Source organism: Anolis sagrei, chromosome 6 (assembly GCF_037176765.1).
Source record: "Anolis sagrei isolate rAnoSag1 chromosome 6, rAnoSag1.mat, whole genome shotgun sequence".
Taxonomy (NCBI): Eukaryota; Metazoa; Chordata; class Lepidosauria; order Squamata; family Dactyloidae; genus Anolis; species Anolis sagrei.
Window position 1 is genome coordinate 74,957,176 of NC_090026.1, and position 17,157 is coordinate 74,974,332.

General features: G+C 39.6%; 1 protein-coding gene across 2 annotated transcripts in view; it reads right to left on the reverse strand.

Annotated features, from left to right (window-relative positions):
* Positions 1-11,002: 11,002 nt before the first annotated feature.
* The window catches only part of PDCD6IP (programmed cell death 6 interacting protein), a 35,551-nt gene continuing 29,396 nt past the window's right edge, over positions 11,003-17,157 (reverse strand). For both annotated transcript variants that reach the window (XM_060781690.2, XM_060781689.2), the window contains exons 16-18: positions 16,350-16,485; positions 15,878-16,056; positions 11,003-12,009 (exon numbers count right to left, since the gene is read on the reverse strand). In XM_060781690.2, the coding sequence (XP_060637673.2) occupies positions 11,835-12,009; positions 15,878-16,056; positions 16,350-16,485 (490 nt within the window). In that variant the 3' untranslated portion in view covers positions 11,003-11,834. The remainder of the gene's footprint in view (positions 12,010-15,877; positions 16,057-16,349; positions 16,486-17,157) is intronic.

A 17,157-nucleotide genomic window follows, 5' to 3' on the forward strand; every position in this document is an offset into this window, starting at 1 on the left:
TAAATGAACATATAACAGCTGAAGTTGCTACAGATCATAGCCTGAACTATTCTCTAAACAAAACTACAATCCACCAATTTGTACACATTTACACCATTGTTTAACCCAAGCATCAAAACCATTTTTGAAAAATTCAGTGTTTGCTTCGTGACCCATGATTTTAAAGCTTTTTTCAAAGTTATTCAAGTCATTGAATCTGAAACCACGTAAGTTGTCTTTTAGAGGACCTCTGGCTTCTCTATGTAGTCTGACACTGAATGATGTTAAAACAGCTTTAAAATTTATATTTTTAATGTACCAAACATACCAAGTTTGTATGAAAATGTGACTCTATTTCCTGTGCTGGTCAATGACCGAAATAAATGATTTGATTTGAGTGCAGATATAGGTGTTGCGCCCAGATGAACTTTTGGAAATTATTTTGATTGTCAAAGTTAGTGGCAAAGATCAATTATACTCGTTCTCTTCACCCCAAAACGCAATGCTATAGCCCTGAAATTTACCTTTAATCTAAAATTTTGAATTCTTTGGTACTAAAATATGAGGCACTCCACCTCGGAGTCTAAGATCATCCAGGGAGGCCCTGTTCTCGATCCCACCTCCTTTGCAAGCACGATTGGTGGAGATGAGAGAGAGGGCCTTCTTGGTGGTGGCCCCCCGTCTGTGAAATACACTCCCCAATGAAATTAGGTTGGCTCCATCTATCCATTCCTTTAGAAAGAAGATCAAACCATGGTTCTGGGACCAGGCATTTGGGTAGCAGGCTTAACAAGTAATCACAATGATTCATGAGAACTGATAAGAGACAGAGTTAGGCTGGAATTCTGGATGCTGAACCGGACTTGGATGTGGTTATATTGCTGTTAGAAATGTTTTAATTGGATATTTTATAACCTATTGTTTTAATTAATGTCAAATTTGTGTTATATTGTTTTGTTTTATGTAGTGGCATCGAATTGTTGCCAGATGTAAGCCGCCCTGAGTCCCCCCTCAGGGGTTGAGAAGGACGGGATACAAATGTTTGAAATAAATTGAAATAAATAAATAAAATATATTTGCTACCAAGGGTGATGCAAGATGTCCCACAACTTGATCGGTGTATCTTGACATGTTTCTACAATAAATTCATATCCATATGGTATTGAATATTGCTTTCAGCATTTCAGCTGAGTTGTTTTGCTTTCCCCCACTTTTTTAATACTTTTATTCTGTGTGAAATCATTCACTCATACTTTGAATTGCTCTTCGCACAGCCTTCCTCCTTTGCTGTTGACCCTTCTTTTTCAGTTACGACTTTAAAAAGATATCTCTCTTCTTTCTCAAAATTCCCTGCCACTACAGAGCCTTTTAACACATTTGCTACAAAGCATTTGGGGAAATGGCTGTTGAAAATGAAATACAAAAACTTCTGCCAGTTCATCTGCTCAGGTCTCCGCAGAATGGGAAAAAAAAGAAAGAAAGAAAGAATCCATAGCAACTCAAAACACTTCCAGAGAACCTACTGCATATTTCTCTTCTATCTGGTAAGTTTCATCCTATTGTGAAGAAAATGCCCTTTAACAAGGTTAATTATTTGGACATTTATTTATCGTGTCAGGGGCAGACCAAACAGTTGCATTGCACTTTTATCAAACAAACAAACAAACCACAAAGTTTGCAAGCTTGGTAGTTGATTAAATGTCCTTGGACCAGTAGCTGGTCACTTGGAGCACCTCTGGCATTGCTGCAAGAAGGTCCTCCATTGTGCTCAGGTTGCATTGCAGCAGGTGGTCTGTAGTTTGCTCTTCTCCACACTCACATGTCATGGATTCCACTTTGTAGCCCCATTTCTTAAGGTTGGCTCTGCATCTCGTGGTGCCAGAGCGCAGTCTGTTCAGCGCCTTCCAAGTCACCCAGTTTTCTGTGTGCCCAGGGAGCAGTCTCTCATTTGGTATCAGCCATTGTTTGAGGTTCTGGGTTTGAGCCTGCCACTTTTGGACTCTCGCTTGCTGAGGTGTTCCAGCGAGTGTCTCTGTAGATCTTAGAAAACTATTTCTTGATTTAAGTTGGCTGATACCCAAACAGGGGATGAGCTGGAGATGTCACTGCCTTGGTCCTTTCACTATTGGCTGCTACTTCCCAGCGGATGTCAGGTGGTGCAATACCGGCTAAACAGTGTAATTTTTCCAGTGGTGTAGGGCGCAGACACCCCATGATAATGCGGCATATCTTATTAAGAGCCACATCCACTATTTTAGTGTGGCGAGATGTGTTCCACACTGGGCATGCATACTCAGCAGCAGAGTAGCATAGCGCAAGGGCAGGTGTCTTCACTGTGTCTGGTTGTGATTCCCAGGTTGTGCCAGAAAAAAAACTGGATTTAGATTTCACCCCAACCTTTTAAAATTCAGGGCAAAAACTCAGGATTTTTTTCTGGATCCTATTACATTCAAGCTCACTCTCACAACTGTGTACTGTATATACTCGATTATAAGCCTAGTTTTTCAGCCCTTTTTTAGGCTGAAAAAGCCCCCCTCAGCTTATACTTGATGAGGGTCCTGGCGGGAAGGCATGGGCTGAAAGGAGGCCTTCTTTCAACCCCACACCTTACTGCCAGAACCCTCACATCTCTGCACAGCAACCCAGCTCTCCCTCCTCTCCTCCTCTCCCAGCACCATATTTCCCACTTTTCCTTATTCATATACACACAGCATTTCCCCAAAATGTACAGTTAAAATAAACTATATTGGTTATTGGAAGGATATGTAAGCACATTTACATTGAAGAAGGTTAGAATTATGATTTAATCAAAGTTGGACAGTCTTATCCTAAATTACAGTTTTATGTAAATATTCCAAAACATTTAACCTACTGATGCCTCAATTAATGTAATTTTATTGGTATCCATATTTATTTTGACACTTACCAGTAGCTGCTGCATTTCCCACCCTTCGGTTTATACTTGAGTCAATAAGTTTTCACAGTTTTTGTAGTAAAATTAGGTGCCTCAGCTTATATTCGGGTCGGCTTATACTCAAGTATATACGGTACTTTTTTTTTACCTGAGGCTTATCATTCTGCACTGTGTATGAAGCGATGGGTTTATATTCATGTTAAAATAAAATCCAGATAGATTTAAAGATGCTGCTACATTCAATTTTTTCATCCTTCTCTCTTTTTATGCTGAAAGAAATTAACAATACTTCTTTGAAAGTATTTGGTTAGAAATTCTATAATAAAGTGTATAAAGGGAAAACATTTCAAAGTATGTTATCTTGATACCGAAGTAGTGCTTGAGTTGGTAATTTCTCAAAATATAGCATGCCCATTTTGTTATTGTTTTTTTTGGGGGGGGGGGTTATTTTTGTTTGTTTTGTTTGTGTGTGTGTGTCAGGAGCCACTTGAAAGACTGTAAGTCACTTCTGGTGTGAGAGAATTGGCCATCTGCAAGGATACTGCCCAGGGAATGCCTAGATGTTTTACCATCCTTGTGGGAGGCTTCTCTCATGTCCCCACATGATGAGCTGGAGCTGACTCTGCTGGGCTCTGATGGAGCAATATAGCATGCCCATTATTAGATATAATATAGCATACCCATTATTATAATATAGTATGCCCATTATTTGTTGTTTCAAATGTCCATTTTTCAGGCTGAGATGACAAGTCATGTGCTATTTGAAAAATTCAGCTGTAATTGATTAACAATGTTCCTTATCTAACCAGAATCTCTGAAATGTGGTATACAGCTTTCTAGTGTGGGCATTCCCAATCTAATCTTCAGATGTGCTTGGCTGCAACATACTTGTTGTTGAAAGCTTTCATCTCACAACCTCTGAGGATGCTTGCCATAGATCAGGGGTCCTTAAACTATGGCCCGGGGGCCGGATACGGCCCTCCAAGGTCATTTACCCGACCCTCACTCAGGGTCAACCTAAGTCTGAAACAACTTGAAAGCGCACAACAACAATCCTATCTCACCAGCCAAAAACAGGCCCACACTTCCCATTGAAATACTAATGTTTATATTTGATAAAATTGTTCTTCATTTTAATTATTGCATTGTTTTTAAGGGGGGGTTGCACTACAAATAAGATATGTGCAGCATGCATAGGAAATAATTCATTTTTTTTTTCAAACTATAATCCGGCCCTCCAACAGTTTGAGGGACTGTGACTCAGTCTCTATTTAAAAAGTTTGAGGACCCCTGCCATAGATGCAGGCATCAAGTAGCTAGGTTTAATTGACATTATTCCTTCAAACCTGTGACAGAATATCATAGTGCACTTTTCTATTGTGTCCATTATTAAAATCCCAAACATAGCTGACTCTGTCCTTCACAGAAAACAGCATTCAAGAGCAATTTGTCCCTTTTGTTCAAAAACAACAAGCTCCAAAGAAAAGTGTGTTTTCGTGAGTTTATTGCACATGCTACTTCGTTCTTATTATGTTTTTGAATGTAAAATGTAATCAACCCCTCTGATCTTGATTATATACTATTGCTTATTCATGTCAATCAAAGAAATCAAGATTCCTAGCACTGATACAATTCTACATTGCTCCTCTGGCTGATAGTAGTCAGCACTAGTTTCATATATGACACCCCATACAATGGACAAATCCAAAGGTTCTACATTGGTCTTTTCCCATAAATTAATGATATAGGATTTTTAAGGACATCTTCCAGGAATGTCTTGAAACCATCAAAGCAAGAAACTCCAGACTGGCCAATATCCCAGGATCTGATCCCAGGTTTTCTGTTTATCCCAGATTATCTAGCAGTGTAGACTCGTATAATCCATCTTAAAACAGAAAACCTGGGATTGGATCCTGGGATATAGGAGAAGTGTGGAAGACGCCTCAGTCATACAGTATATTACATTTTTGAAAGTATACCCTCGGGTCTGCCCTTATCACTGAAAATTGAGGTGACCTCTGATAGAGTACTTTTTATCAGCTAAGAGTTTTGACGTTCAGTCATCATTTTCCCATTTAATTTTTACTATTGTAATGCCAAGGGTTGCTCTTAGAATGGGTTTGGCAAATGCAGTGCATCCAAGAACCTTCTTCAGATTCTTTGAACTCTCAAAGGGTGTCACACAGATTTCTGTAAGTTCCTCCTCCCAAACCTGGAAAAAGCCAGCAATCACCCACTAGTTTCAAAAGTGGGTCTTTGTTGAGGTTATACAGGGCAGGGAAGCTCTGCAATCTGTTTAAAAAGTGAGTTTCCTTCCTAGAACACAAGCTCTCTTGTACTCTTTATCAGGAAAGAACACAAAAATATTGTGCCTAGCACTGTTTGGAGATGTTAAGAACTTACTTCAGTTCAAAACATAGCTGTTAAGATTTTTTTTAATATGACTAGACCTGGGGAACAGAGCTCACCAATTTTAAAATAAACCAAACTTTTGGAGAATCATCTTAGAGAACTAGGTATGTGTTTAGCTTGGAGAAAAGAAGGCTGAGAGGGGATATGCTTAAATACAAGGGTTACCCAGAAAGTCAGGTTACAAGGCATGTAGCTCTCATGGGGAATTTTCATGGAGGAAGTTGGTATCACTGTTGTGAAGCAGGAAGCCAGCAGAAGCAAACGAGCAGTGCCGGTTGTGAGTAGCTCATCGACTGGTGTTGTGGTGAAGGTTAGAGATGAGCATCCTCATTCTGTTTCCCTCCAAGTGTGAAGTTTGCACTGTAATACACTACCTAAATGCTAAGGGCATGAGTGCCACTGCGATTCATCATGAAATCGTTTCAGTTTATGTAGAGGACGTATTGTCAAGACAGCATGGGTATGGAATATGTTGTGAGACAATGAAAAAATTCACAGGGCCATCCAAAACAAACCTCGTGGGATGCTGACGGTGGGAGTCTGTCTCCTTCATGACAATGCATATTCGCACACTGCTCATGCAACACAAGAGTTGTTAACTTCATTTGGTTGGGATGTTTGCTACCGGGCACAATTCAAAGTGCTGGCCCTAAACGGCCCCGGCCCAAATTACCTGTCCAAATGCATCTCCCTCTATGTACCATTGTGGAGATTAAGATCCTCTGGGGAGCCCTGCTTTCCGTCCGGCCATTGTCACAGGCACAATTGGTGGGGATGAGAGACAGGGCTTTCTCGGTGATTGCTCCCCGGCTATGGAACTCCCTTCCTTGTGAGATCAGGTCGGCCCCCTCCCTCCTGTCCTTTAGAAAGATGGTAAAAACTTGGCTGTGGAACTAAGCTTTTGGGACAGGGCAATGAAGCGACAATGGGAAAGATGACAGGGCCAATTGGATTTGATGCGGATGGCTAGGACGGTTTTAAATTGTGCTATTTTAAATGGTGTATTTTAATATTTAGATGTTTTTAGTGTTTATGTATTGTATCCAGGCATTGAATGTTTGCCATATATATGTTGTGCTCCGCTCTGAGTCCCTTTCAGGGTGAGAAGGGCGGAATATAAGTGTTTTAAATAAATAAATAATAATGTTTTAAGTCACCCTTCTCACAGACCTGATCTCGCACACAGTGACTATCATCTGTTCACTAAATTTAAGGAACACCTTGGTCGAAAAATCTTTTCTGATGACGACGAGGTAAAAATCAAAGTGACAAACTGACTGAAAAAGGCGGAGGGAAGCTTCTATGACACAAGCACCAAAAACTCACCCAACAGATGATAAAATGTATGAATCTGAACAGTGATTATGTGGGAAAAGAATGTAATATCAATGCTACAATCCATGTAAATTTTATTAAAATATATTCATTCTTTGTACTAAAAAAATCTTGTAATCAAATAAATAAATAAATAAATAAATAATCTTATTTTCCAAATAACCTTCATAATTGAAATGATGTCACATTGAGGAGGGGCACGCTTGTTTTCTGCTGCTCTAAAGACTAGGATGCAGAGCAATAGATTCAAATTTCAAGAAAAGAGATTTCATATAAATATTATAAAGAATTTCCTGATGGCAGGGGAATATACTGCCTTTTAGTGTGGTGGAGTCTCCTTCTCTGGAGGTTTTTAAGTAGAAGCTGGATGGCCATCTGTCAAGAGTACTTTGATTGTATTTTCCTGGATGGCCCTGGTGGTTTCTTCAAACTCTATGACGCTATGATTTTCAAAAATGCTGCTGCTTCTGCAGAGCTTTAAAACAGCTTGTTTCTCAAGAACCTGCTCAAATTGTGTATGTCTCTTACAGGTACTTCTGCCTACCAACAATGAGCAGAGACCATTGCCTAATTTTTGAACCATCTGCCTAGTATCAAATTAAAATCTATACGATTTTTTTAAATTTTTGTTTGAATTCTAAAATTGTTTTGAACTGTTAAGATGTTTTCTGTTTTGTAAGCCTGGCTTTACATTTGCTATGTAACAACAGTAGCGGGTTCATTACATCACTTTCTGGAAGAGCCTATAATGTTCACGATTCCTCCATTTACTGTTCTTATATTGCCCTCTACTGGAGAACAATATTTTCAAAAACTTTCTATTAAGTTAAGGTAACCTTAAGCTTTAGCAATTGAGAGGTTAGCAGTGATCCCTCACATTGCACAGTACACAGGGTGCTTATAATCTTCCCTACTTAGAAAATTTACAACCATAAAAATGCATTCTAAGCCAAAGAGACATTTCAGAGGACCACTTTGTATCAGCAAATTCGCAGCATAATGCTTTACTAAGGGTCCCTTCACACAACCATGACCAAAGCTTTACCGAGTGGTTCTATCTATCTATCTATCTATCTATCTATCTATCTATAATCTCCATAATAAAAGTGAAATTATGTATGTGTGTATGTGGCTGGGATGCCCACTCCCACAGACAAGCTCCCACTTCCACAAACAGCTTTAACCCACAGTGCTGAAGAGCTACCAAAAGCCCTCCCTCCAATGCCATTTCAAGTTATAGCAAGCGCCATGAACATGTAACCCAACCCCTGCCAATGTCCTCCCCCCCCCCCCAAAAAATACCATACTGCCCACCACCCAAGGAATGCTTTCATTCAGGGACAATTTCATTCTAGATTTTATGTGTTTCCTCCACCACAGACATCACAGTGTTTCTTATTCCCTCCATTGGTGTGGAATTTGCATGATCCCACCCACTGCCTCTCCCTTAACCCTTTCCTACTCTTTTCAATTCTGTCTGCATAACAGAGCAGAACTAATCAGCAACTAAACATACTGGAGGAGTTTGGGGGATTGACTCCACATGATGGAAGTTGTAGTTAACCTTGCATCAAGTCATAGCACTGTGACCCCCACTGACAATGGACCTGGACCTGGACCACATTTGGCCTAAGAAAAATAAAGGAGAGGGAATTCACCTTGATTTATAGCCAATGTAGGTACTGGGATTTATAGTTCACCTGCAATGAAAAAAGCACTCTGGACCCCACCAATGATGGCCCTGAACCTAACTTGGCACACAGAACCACCATGACCAACTGAAAATACTGGAGGCATTTGGGGGAATTGACCTTCTTTTCTGGAAGTTGTAGTTCAGTTACATCCAGAGACACTGTGACCACCACCAATGACAGCTCTGGACCAAACTTGGCATACAGAACCCCTATGACCAACTGAACCTACTTGAGGGATTTGAGGGCTGACCCACCATGGTGGGAGCTGTAGTTTATCCTGCAGCCAGAGATCACACTAAACCTCACCAGTGATGCATCTAGAGCAAACCTGCCCAACATGAGAAACTTACTGATGGAGTTTCAGGGAGTTAACCTGGCATGATGTGAGTTGTAGTTCGCCCACAACCTTATGCATTTTGTAAATTTTTAAAAAAATACTTTTTCAAATAACCTGGGCAACGCTGGGTACCAGAGCTAGTATACAATAAAGACTAATGCACTGTTAGCTTCAGAATAATTTGCTTTAATTTAAACCTGCACATGTGCTTTTTAATAGTTTTTGAACTGTTACAAATTTTCAGATCACTTGATATATTAAAGTCTATTTACTGTTACTGTTTCAAAATACTTCAACCCGTTAACTGATTTTGCTTTGTGGCCCTATGAGAACCTTGATTATGGGACTTTATACATTTTCATGAATATAATTTAAAAATAAGCTTAAAGATTTATTTTAGTTGAAGTTCTTGGGCTGTGGTTCCATATCTACTAAGTGTATCATTTTTATAAAAAGTTAAAGATGTGGCTTTATAAGCGATGAAAAACCTTGCTTCGCTTGAACTATTATCAGGCTCAATGTAAAGGCACTATTCAAACAACATGTAAACCTCTTTAGGAATGTGCCAGTTATACAATATGGGCCCTGCTCCATACTTGAGTACATGATCTAAATCAGGCATGGGCAAACTTCTGCTTTCCATGTGTTTTGGACTTCAACTCCCCGAAATCCCAGCTAGCTTACTAGATGTTAGGAATTGTGGGAGATGAAGTCCAAAACACCTGGAGGGCTGAGGTTTGCCCATGCCTGATCTAAATTAACCCGTTTTAGGTAAGGGGTAAAATTAAATCCCAAAAATGTCCACTTCTGCCTATACAAAAGCATCTATATTAAAATTATTTTTCTGGTGTTATTCACATAGGTGCATACTGCCAAAAAAAAAGTTTCAGTATTTGCTGGGGCGAGGGGCAAAAATACCCTCCTTTCACGTAAAATGGATGTACTTGATGATCCAGCAATGCTGGAAAAAATGGAGACAAAATAACTGACTTCAATAAAGGAAGTATAAGTATAGAACCTCAATTAGCCTTGCTGAATATCTTTGCCAGCTTCTGCATGGCAGGGTTTGAGCTTCTCTGGTCTCTCCCAATTCTATAAGCTAATTTACTTCATTAAAAAGGTAAAGGTTTCCCCTTGACATTAAGTCTGGTGTTCATCTCCATTTCTAAGCCGAAGAGCCGGCGTTGTCTGTAGACACCTGCTAGGTAATGAAGCCAGCATGACTGCATGGAGCACCATTACCTACCTGACAAAATGGTACCTATTGATCTGCTTACAATTGCATGTTTTCAAACTATGTTGGCAGAAGCTGGGGCTAACAGAAGGAGCTCACCTCGCTCCTCAAATTCGAACCGCTGACCTTTCAGACAGCAAGTTCAGCAGCTCCATTGCGGCACCACCAGGAGGGCCCTTAATGTACTTCATATCTTATTAAAATTTCCTGCCTGGAAATTGGAAGTAAAATAGTAATTTAAAAATTACTTCATATCTTGTTACTATTTTACTTCCAGTTTCCAGGCAAGAAATTGCCAAGCAACAAAGAACAGGACTCATATTACATATAAACAAATGATATATAAAGAACATGGAATGTGGCTTTGCCTGAGAAGTTAACTTGCATGATGAAGTATCTACAGATACAAAAACACAGAAATATGGTTTAGGAAGGTGGTCTGCCATTCTTTGCTTTGTGAAATGAGCAAGGGGGTCACACAGGAACATCTTTGGGATGGCAGAAATATCAATGTTTTAAATAAGAAACAACTAGCAAAAGTACAGAGATATAATGGGACCAGGGGAAGAGATGCAAGGGGAGCTTGAAGCTGGAAAACAAAAGGGGGACTAGCCACAAAAAGAGCCAGTAGAGTACATTCTGCTCACCTCTGATGTAAAGCTTGGGCTTTCAAGTTCTAATGTCTTAAAAGTTTGTTTTACTCAAGCACATATTTCTACACGAATATCCTTGCTACTGCGAATGGTATCCGTTACTAGAAGCAAAAAACATTAATTGTAGTTTTGACAGGAAAGCCAGGGACTCCACACAAATGAGGTATTAACTTTTCATGTTTGAATTGCAGTAAGATGTACTCGCACTATTCCAAACTTTCAAAACTGAACTACATGCTTAATGAAATAAATTTAATTTTTTTTATTTATAGCTCAAGGCTTTCTGCAGAGAGCTCAGGAAAGGCAGGATGCAAGGGATTAGTTATCCTTGTTTTAGCAACACAGGCACACACAATGAGGTAGGATGGAGAAGTTGAAGACAGCAACTGGATTCCTTAGCACTTCAAAGAGACTGACACCATTAAATAAACCAGGAACAATATATCAAAATAAATGTTAGATCTTTTACTTGTCGGCCAGAGGCATATATAGTAAACTTAACAGCAATGTGTTGCAATTCATCCCTGATGAATGCCTTGAAACTCAAAAGCTAGTCCTTTGAAAGATTCAATAAAAATATGTTGATTTATTTTCTTTCCATTCTGGGATAACAATATCTTGATTTATGGTCTTGTTTTTATATTACAGGAACTTAAAAACAATCAACCATAGCCATTTAGTAGAAACCTCAGCTTCAAACCCCAGTGTCAACTCGCCCAAATGTCAAAAACATACACTGGTTACAGGGTAACAAAAATATCTAGTATTAATTTCTTTTTAAACTGTCCTATGCAATTTATTTTGCACTTACAATTTACAATGCCTTGATTATTGAACAAAACGTATTGGTAGCTAAACTCAGGATACAAACCAACAAAATATAGAAGAAAATCCTATTTAATCATGTAGACTACATCACACCCAGTGCTTTGTATCATTTTGCTTTACATCCCAATTTTCCCATTTACTTTGTTTTAAATAGGAAACCGATATCTAGAAATACATTCTGGGCTAGTTTAAATGTAATTTATGTACACCTAAACTTTGCCACAATCCAGTCCTGTCCATACGGTTTTTCAGCAACCTGTTACTCTCTCAAGCAGTCTAATGCAGACAAGTATTCAGCCGGGAGTACAGAGCATTTGGAGTATTTAACCAGAGAAAAAAGTTACAGGCCTTTTCAATAAAGTGAGGTACACTAATTGGAACTAAAGATTTAGTATGCTTATTGCAAATTTATCTTAATTATAGCAAGCAATGCTTCTTCACAGATATGTTATTGCTGTGGATAAGGATAGCTAGGCTGCTGTGGGTAAGGATAGCTAGGCTGTTGGGGTCCTGGGTATGGTCCTTGTCCTGGATTTTGGAACATGGGTGAAGGTGTGTATGGCAGATTGTACTGGCCATACATGTAAGGATTGTAGCCCATCGGCAAAGGCATCTGGCAGTATCTGGGGGAAAAATAAAAAGCAAAGGACACGAGTTAAGAATCTGCAACTCAAAATCTCTTTAAAGCAGGCCTCTTGTAAGATAATAATAATAATAATAATAATAATAATAATAATAATAATAATTTATTTATACCCCGCTACCATCTCCCCAAGGGACTCGGTGCGGCTTACATGAGGCCGAGCCCACAATCCATCATAATAAAAGCAATAACAAACAACAATACAAAACAGTTAAAATAAATCTCATAAACAAAAAATAAGCAATAAACATTGACAGTAGCACAACAAACGTTTAAAATGCATTTGTTTTCTCGTCCATCAAGCTTCCTTTACAAAAGCAGTTTTTCTGAATTTTAATACAGTTGCGGATTAACTTTTTTTTTAAAAAAATTCTGAACTTTAAGTTTTATACAGTCATGTGGAACTCCCTCCGTAGTAAGATTCAATCAGCCCCTTCCCTCCTGTCATTTCACAAACAAGTGAAAACTTAGCTTTGGGAAAAAGCATTTGGCCAAGCATAATTATCTGTGCAATACAGTTGGAATTGACCCTGGATTGATAGAAATGATTATTTGACTATCTGGCTTCGGATCTATGCACAATAGTCGTCTAATGTTTACATATGTTGTTTTAAATTGTTGTTTAATTGCTTGTAACTGTTGTTGTTGTTGGGCATGGAATAATGCCAATTATGTAAGCTGCCCTGAGTTCCCTTCAGGGTGAGAAGGGCGGGATATAAATGTTGTAAATAAATAAATACATTTTAATGCCTTCTGATTACATCTATATAAATAAAAATGTAATGTTCGCTTGTGGGATTAACAGAACACAAAAACAACTGGATGAATTGCCGCCAAATTTGGCCACAAGACACCTACTACCGTCAAGGAGTGACCATTACTAAAAAAAAATTGATTTTGTCCTTTGGGAGTTGTAGTTTCTGGGATTTATAGTTTACTTACAATTAAAAAGAATTCCGAACTCCACCAATGATGGAATTGAACCAAACGTGGCACACAGGACCCCTATGACCAACATAAAACACTAGAAGGGTTTGGTGGGCATTGACCTTGAGCTTGGGAGTTGTAGTTCACCTACATCCAGAGAGTACTGTGGGCTCAAATAATGATCTAGACCAAACTTAAGGCACTGATATTCCATATGTCCAAATATGAACACAGATGGAGTTTGGGGGAAATAGACTTTGACATCTGGGAGTTGTAGTTGCTAAAATTTATAGTTCACCTACAATCAAAGAGCATTCTGAACCCCACCAACGACAGTATTGGGGCAAACTTCCCACACAGAACCCCCGTGACCAACAGAAAATACTTAAGGCCATTCAATCCAACTCCCTTCACCAGGGCAAGAAAACGTAATCAAAGCCCTCCTGACAAAGAGCCATCCAGCCAGAGATTTAGATAGATATATATGATTCACACACACACAAATATAGTATCATAGGGTTGTTGTAGGTTTTTCCGGGCTATATGGCCATGTTCTGGAAGCGGTCATAGATCCAATGAGCCTGTGGTGTTTTGAAAGTCCTTTTGGCTGCGAGAAATTGTGGGATGGTATCTGTGTCTCTGCAGCGTAGAAGGAAAGTCAGGGAGCACAGTATATGTGCTTTCCTGGTCCTTAGTTTTTCCAATTTCCGTGTGTCTTGGAACAGTTTCTCCCCGTAGAGATGTTCAATGTATTGTCGAAGGCTTTCATGGCTGGAATCACTGGGTTGTTGTAGGTTTTTCTGGGCTATATGGCCATATAGCCCGGAAAAACCTACAACAACCCAGTGATTCCGGCCATGAAAGCCTTCAACAATACATAGTATCATAGATTTGAAAGGGACCCTTAACTAAGGACAATTATGTTGCATGTTCCAGAGTAGGCAAACCAGACAATCTCCACATCAACACTGACAAAGAAGCAGCAAGAAATGTGGTAAAATGACGACTTGTCCATTTACCCACAAGCATTAAGGAATTACATATATTAGAAACCAACACATTTTCCAGATCACCAGACTGGGCCACAGCAACGCGTGGCAGGGGACGGCTAGTTAAATATAAATTTCAAATTTCATAATTTGGTTTCTGATTGTCAGAATCTTTGCATTGATATTAGATGATTACTCTTGTGCTACAAGGAAGAATGGGAGGATGCTTCACTGAGAAAGAGGGACATGGTCATATATACCCTAATCATATTGACAATTCACAGATCTGCATAGCCATTCTCATCTTCCCATTTCCAAATTTGTTTAACATCCTGGCTTTCTCCGGGGAATGAAGTGAACATGTCTTACCTCAAGGCTAAAACAAGATACAGTTAAAAATGTGATAGGCTATCATTAAAATTCCACTAACTTTTAAAGGAGAAAAGCCTAGGAGCAGCTATTGAGATGTCACCTTCCCGTATCTTCCCAACACAGGCATGTGATAGTGGTGGAACCAAAAGGAAGTCCCACCCCCACCCCCACCCCAGAAACTTTAGACTCAGACAAGTCAATATAGGAAGAGACAATATTTATAGCATAGGTCTAAGCTTTTTTGTTGTTGTTTATTCATTCAGTTGCTTCTGATTCTTTGTGACCTCATGGACCAGCCCACACCAGAGCTCCTTGTCAGCTGTTGCCACCCCTAGCTCCTTTAAAGTCAAGCCAGTCACTTCAAGGATAACATCCATCATGCCCTTGGTTGGGCCCTCTTCCTTTTTCCTTCCATTTTCCCCAACATCATTATGTTCTCCAAGCTTTCCTGTCATCTCATTATGTGGAGTATGGACTCTTTTGATCTTCTGGCAGTCCAAGGCACTCTCAGAATGTTCTCCAACAACACAGTTCAAAAGCATTGATCTTCATTCACTCAGTCTTCCTTATGGTCCAGCTCTCACATCCATAGGTTACTATAGGGAATACCATTGCTTTAACTATGCAGATCTTTGTTGCCAGTGTAATGTCTCTACTCTTCACTATTTTTTTGAGATTGGTCACTGCTCTCCTCCCAAGATGTAAACGTCTTCTGATTTCTGGCTGCAGTCTGCATTTACAGTAATCTTTGCTCCTAGAAATACAAAGTCTGTCACAGCCTCCACATTTTCTCCCTCTGTTTGCCAGTTATCAATCAGTCTGGTTGACAGAATCTTGGTTTTTTTATGTTTAATTGCAACCCAGTTTTTGCTCTTTCTTCTTTCACCTTGATTAGAAGGCTCCTCAGCTCCTCCTCCCTTTCAGCCATCAACGTGGTATCATCTGCATATCTAAGGTTGTGAATGTTTCATCCAGCAATTTTAACTCCAGCCTTGGATTCATCAAGCCCTGCACATTGCATGATGTGTTCTGCATACAAGTTGAATAGGTAGGGTGAAGAGTATACAGCCCTGCCATATTCCTTTCCCAATCTTGAAACAGTTTGTTGTCCTGTTGTCTGTTCTTACTGTTGCTACTTGGTCCTTATAAAGATTCCACAAGTGACAGACAAGGTGACTTGGTATCCCCATACCACCAAGAACTTACCACAATTTATTATGATCCATGCAGTCAAAGGCTTTAGAATAGTCAATAAAACAGAAATAGATGTTTTTCTTAGATGGTCTAGGCTAGCCAGACATAAAATACACATATAATAGGAAAATAAACTACACTAAAAAAATCCAGATTTTAATTTTATTTTATGGTAGAAAGAAGTCTTCCACCATTCTTGTGATCAAATGGAAAGCTTATCTGGAGAGCTGAGAGGCATTCCAAAACAATGTGAGGTGGGAATGGGGGGTGAGTTTCTAAGGTATCATCTAAATAGCTCCCTCTACAGTCCATCTTAGATTGCACAGGAAACCCTTCCAAACCTTTGGAAAAGCAGTTTGCACTTACCCAGGGTACCCTGGATATGTCGGATAAGGCGGCCCTTGAGCCTGGGAAGGTGCTGTGCCCATGGCAGAAGTAGCTGAAGGGGGTGCTGTCCCAGCAGCTGCTGGTCCAGGAGCAGAGGCTGCATTTGCAGCAGAAATCACCGGAGGGGGAGGACGTGCCGGTGGCTGTGGTTTGTTAGCCTAAAGAAGAAAGCAGTGTTAGGCAGAGCCAAGGGTGGAAGTCAAGTAGAGTTCTATTCAGTATATTTGACATTTATCACGCTCACAGTTCTCAAAAACTACAGAAGGAAGGCAAGTAGAAACAGAAACGATGTCAAGTTGTCATGGTACCAGACACAGAATAGGCACTATCTCATTTAACAAAATCTACCAGTGCTGTCACACCTCAATAACTGAAGCTTTTCTCACATACTGAAATGAGAACAAGAATACTGCTATTACCATAGACTGGTTTTTACTGTCATTTTGCTTACCACACTGGTTCTGGGGGCTGGAGTTGGAACAGATGATGCCGGAGGTTTGTTTCCTCCAGCAGGACCCGTTTGATATGCAGGCACAGAAGGAAAAGAAGGAGCGCTTGGTTCCCTGGCAATACTTTGTTGCAGGTCTCTTAAAAAGAAAACATTTTTATAATGTTAAGCATAATATGGATTTTTGCAACAACCTTTTGCCATATTAATGTCAAATGAACCTTTTTATAAACTGACAGCAAAAGCCAACATTTAAGTGGCTGAAATGAGTTCTCTAATAACACTTAACCATATCTAGATAAAGATTAATATAATTAGATACCACGTCTAATTTAAAAGAAACTTTTGAATCCAAAAATATTCAAGAAAACAAAAAAAATCATTGTTTATAATATTAAAACTTTGCTCTGGGCACAAGCCTTCCACTCAGTCAAGGGAGCTTTAATTGCTCTGTTCCTCCTTGCCGTATGGAAGCAATTCCCTAATCTCCAATAATGATTGAGACAGGGTTTCACATGGCACTGCAGAGAGAATGTAAAGGATGGCATGCTCCATCATACAAGCAAATCTCCTTATATGGTTCCTTGAATGCATACTATGAGGTTTACTGATTGATGTAAACACATGACCTGTATATTACTCAAGTATACTTCAACCCCATGTTGAAGTCAATGGCAGGTTTGGGGGTCAACATTATGGATTTTAATATGACTTGTGACAAAATGACGACTTGTGACCGAAGCCCTGGGGATGACAGACAGGGCCTTCTCAGTAGTGGCCCCTCAGATACAAAACTCCCTCCCCAGTGACA